The 3,529-nt window shown below is 43.4% G+C and overlaps 1 protein-coding gene across 1 annotated transcript; it reads left to right on the forward strand.

The window, feature by feature from the left end:
* Positions 1-697: 697 nt before the first annotated feature.
* On the forward strand, positions 698-1,441 carry LOC139459206 (uncharacterized). Its single transcript, XM_071240663.1, has one exon. The coding sequence runs from the start codon at positions 698-700 to the stop codon at positions 1,439-1,441; it is 744 nt and encodes a 247-aa protein (XP_071096764.1).
* The last annotated feature ends 2,088 nt before the right edge of the window (positions 1,442-3,529 follow it).

Here is a 3,529-nt window from a genome sequence, read left to right on the forward strand (position 1 = left end):
AGGTCTCAGACGTTTACCTCTTCGGTGAAGCCCACGAGCACAGGTATGGTGCTGACAAACCTAGAAACATAGCCGAGGCGAACCGGGATTCGAACCAACAATCATAGGTTTGTGGCGTGCCCAAGGGATGCAACTCTGCACAGTGAATCGGGGCGCCTTAGACGACTGGGCCACCCGTGCCCCCTAGTACTCCACGAACCTAAATTGCTTCCACATACAAGTTACACGAATACTTCTCAGTTCAGACAACGAATAATATACAATCTCAGGCAATGCGTATTGTAATATCTCCAAATGGTGATACCTGCATTATCAGCATCGCTGCTTCGATATATTTTCATTTCAGCTGATAAAGAGAGTTCAACAGACAAAGGAATTGCAGCCTTTCTGAACTGTTTACTTATATTGTGATACATAGAAACAGAAGGACACCGATTTGCAATATGTAAGTAACGAATTCATTAACGAACTTTCATTGTTATACCATCTGCAAACTCTGCCTTGAGCTATGATTAAATTAATCAAATGTTTCCAATCAGTGACGCAATACAGAAGTATGATATACACCTGTTGATGACGCGACAACAGTGTTGTTGCCATGTATAAATGTTACAGATGGCTCTCTCAGCATCATTGAAGTCTCGAGGAGTCTCACAGTCCGGATCTCATCTCACGCCGTTTCGACTACCTAACTACCATGAACGTCCTTCTCATTCTGACCGCTGTTCTGGCTGTCTCCTATGCTCGAGACTGTGGACACACAACGGAAACCCCAACGTCCAACCCCACTGAACCCCCGACTACACTACAAATACCTACAACATGGCCTGAAGGATCCTTTGCTCTGCCTCAGACCAACGATGGCTGTCCTGGTAGTGAGTGGAAGGATGGATCATTCTATCAAGACACTGAAGATTATTACAACGGAAATACCTGGAACACCACCAATATGAGCGGCATTAAGAAGAAAGACGGATATTTAAATACTTACTGCATCATGGAGGGCACCACTGCCAGATCTGGGAGTTGGCCTGCCGGTACCTACTGCATCTTGAGGAAGAACAGCGTCTGCCCAGGAGGTTTCCAGGAAGGTTCCCTTCTTTGGGATGATGAGAACAACTACAACATGAACCATGTCTCAGACCAGAGCACCCTCCCCGATGGTGAGTTCAACAAAGACACCAAGCTGTTTTATTGTTGCCGAGAGGATGCTGCTCCAGCTCAAGAGATAGCCTTGCCAACATCTGGCCCCTTCTACCTCCTGATGAAGGCAGGCGTGTGTCAGAGCGTCGCTGGGATGTCGGTGACAGTGGAGACGATGTTTTGGGATGATGAAGACACCAACAACCACAATGCCAGAGAAGGATCCACTCCCTTTCAAACTGGTAGTCCTGCCAACATTCATCTCAACTACTGCTACTACTCTCCTACAACACTGTAAATTGTTCAAGAATGTAGTCAAAAGGCTTGATAGAGGTGTATTCTGTACTGTAATAAATGATATATTTTTCAAGAACTGTGTTGTTACATTTATGCGCTTTCTAGGTACTATAAGTTTATTCTTACTTGGCCTATAATAAATGATTTTTATGTCAAGCACTATGTTGCTACATTTGTCCTAGTTTATTCAATTAAATCAAAAGCACAATTTTCTAAGATCCATTTATTTAACTTGTCTCCGTATTTGCCCTAGTTCAGACTGGTGACGTCAGAAAGAACAGACACTATCTGTTACACGATATATATGGGTAAAATGATGTCCTGACCGTTGTTACGATGAAAGTTAGGCATTAGATACAATACTTTGGGCCTCATGCTTGAACATGGATAAAAATACAAGGCATTATGCCTTGTGACATACCTTAGGGACTACGAATTAATATATATTCGTACATAAAAATCCGTATATATCACTGTGGCATCATTTACTGCCAGCATTCAGACATCTATATTTTCAAGTGAGAAAATGCATATGGTTTAGGTCACTTTTAGCAATATTCCAGTAATATTGCGGCGCTGAACACCAGAAATGGGCTTTACACATTGCGTTAATGTTCGGAATCGAACCAGGGTCTTCAGCGTCACGAGCGAACGCTTTAACCACTAGGCTACCCCAGCGTTCATATTTTCAAGATAGGACCCGGAAAAACGTGTGCAGGTTATTGTCTTTTTTGAGAACAAGAAGGCAAATGTTCAACACATATATGCATGCTCCTTCGTCGCGCGTCATGGTAATTTGTTGTTTTAAATGGGCGAACCAGGATTCGAACCAACAATCGTAGGTTTCTGGCGTACCCAAGTGACCCAACTCTGCAAAGCCAATCGCGGCGCCTTAGACGACTTAAATCTTTCACCCGTGCCGCCAGTTAATATGAAATTTTGTCCAGTAGTTTATAAAAATGTGTGAGAATAAGTTTTGTTTTTTAAATTTCGCTTCGAACAAAATCCTAATGGGTGTAAATTATAAGGGATTTACAGACGCACAGCCAGCGTCTTGTGATTACGTATAATGTCGGCAACAGTTACTGCCAGCCTCCTGACATCTACAAGTATATCAATGCCTGCTTTGTGTTATTGAATTTCTCCGTCTGATTAGTAGACCCCTTATTCTTCAGGATCAAAAAGAAATCAATCCTGAATGCGGAATATACCAAATAGTGCCGTGTTGTCTCGATAGTGTTTCCCTATGACTCTGCATGGACAATATGGGGCGGAGTTCGGCAAGTCATAGTGATACCACCCCATATCATTATGGACCCAACCCCAAAACGATCATACCGTACGACATTAATGTCCATATAACGCTCATTAGGACGTCTCCCAACTCGATTCTTTTGGTCATGAAGGTCGAGAGTAGACCGCGATTCGTCAGAAAACATGACATTATCCCAACGTCGATTGTCCAAATACTGACGTTCTCTACACCACTGACGCCTCTAATTCAAATGACGTGCAGTAAGTTGTGTGCCAGGTGGACATCTTCTATGCAGACGATATCGCAAGGTCTGGACACGTACTCATGTACCAGTTGCCTGTTGCAACCGGTCACTTATCTGAGAGGCAGATTTGCAACCGATGTCTTAATATCATTGTTCTGACTAATCTGTCCTGGGCTGGACTTGTTGCCCCTTGGCGTTCTGATCATCGACGTTATGTGTTTGTTGGTCTCGGGCTGATGACATTTTGAGAAACATGTAGCGTTTGGGCAACACTGTTCTGATATGTGCCCACCTGCAACATGCCCATGGCACGTGAACGTTCAGCACGTTACAAACATCGCAAGGTGACTGCTGTTGCTTCCTGAATGATTAAATGTGTTTTGTGTCGTTGAGCGTTGCAAGAAGACAATATGTGTCAGCACACAACGCCTGCGTGACAATGGTAAATTTGGAATACCACACCTTGCACATGCTGTCCGAGGTTACGTGTCTCATAACTGTCACAATGTTATGTTTGGGAGCTAGATTTCTTCGGAAATGTTCTTGCCACATAAATCACTTACTTTCATTACCAGACATTGGTGTACTTT

Source organism: Haliotis cracherodii, unplaced genomic scaffold (assembly GCF_022045235.1).
Source record: "Haliotis cracherodii isolate W230 unplaced genomic scaffold, xgHalCrac1.p SCAF_1, whole genome shotgun sequence".
NCBI lineage: Eukaryota > Metazoa > Mollusca > Gastropoda > Lepetellida > Haliotidae > Haliotis > Haliotis cracherodii.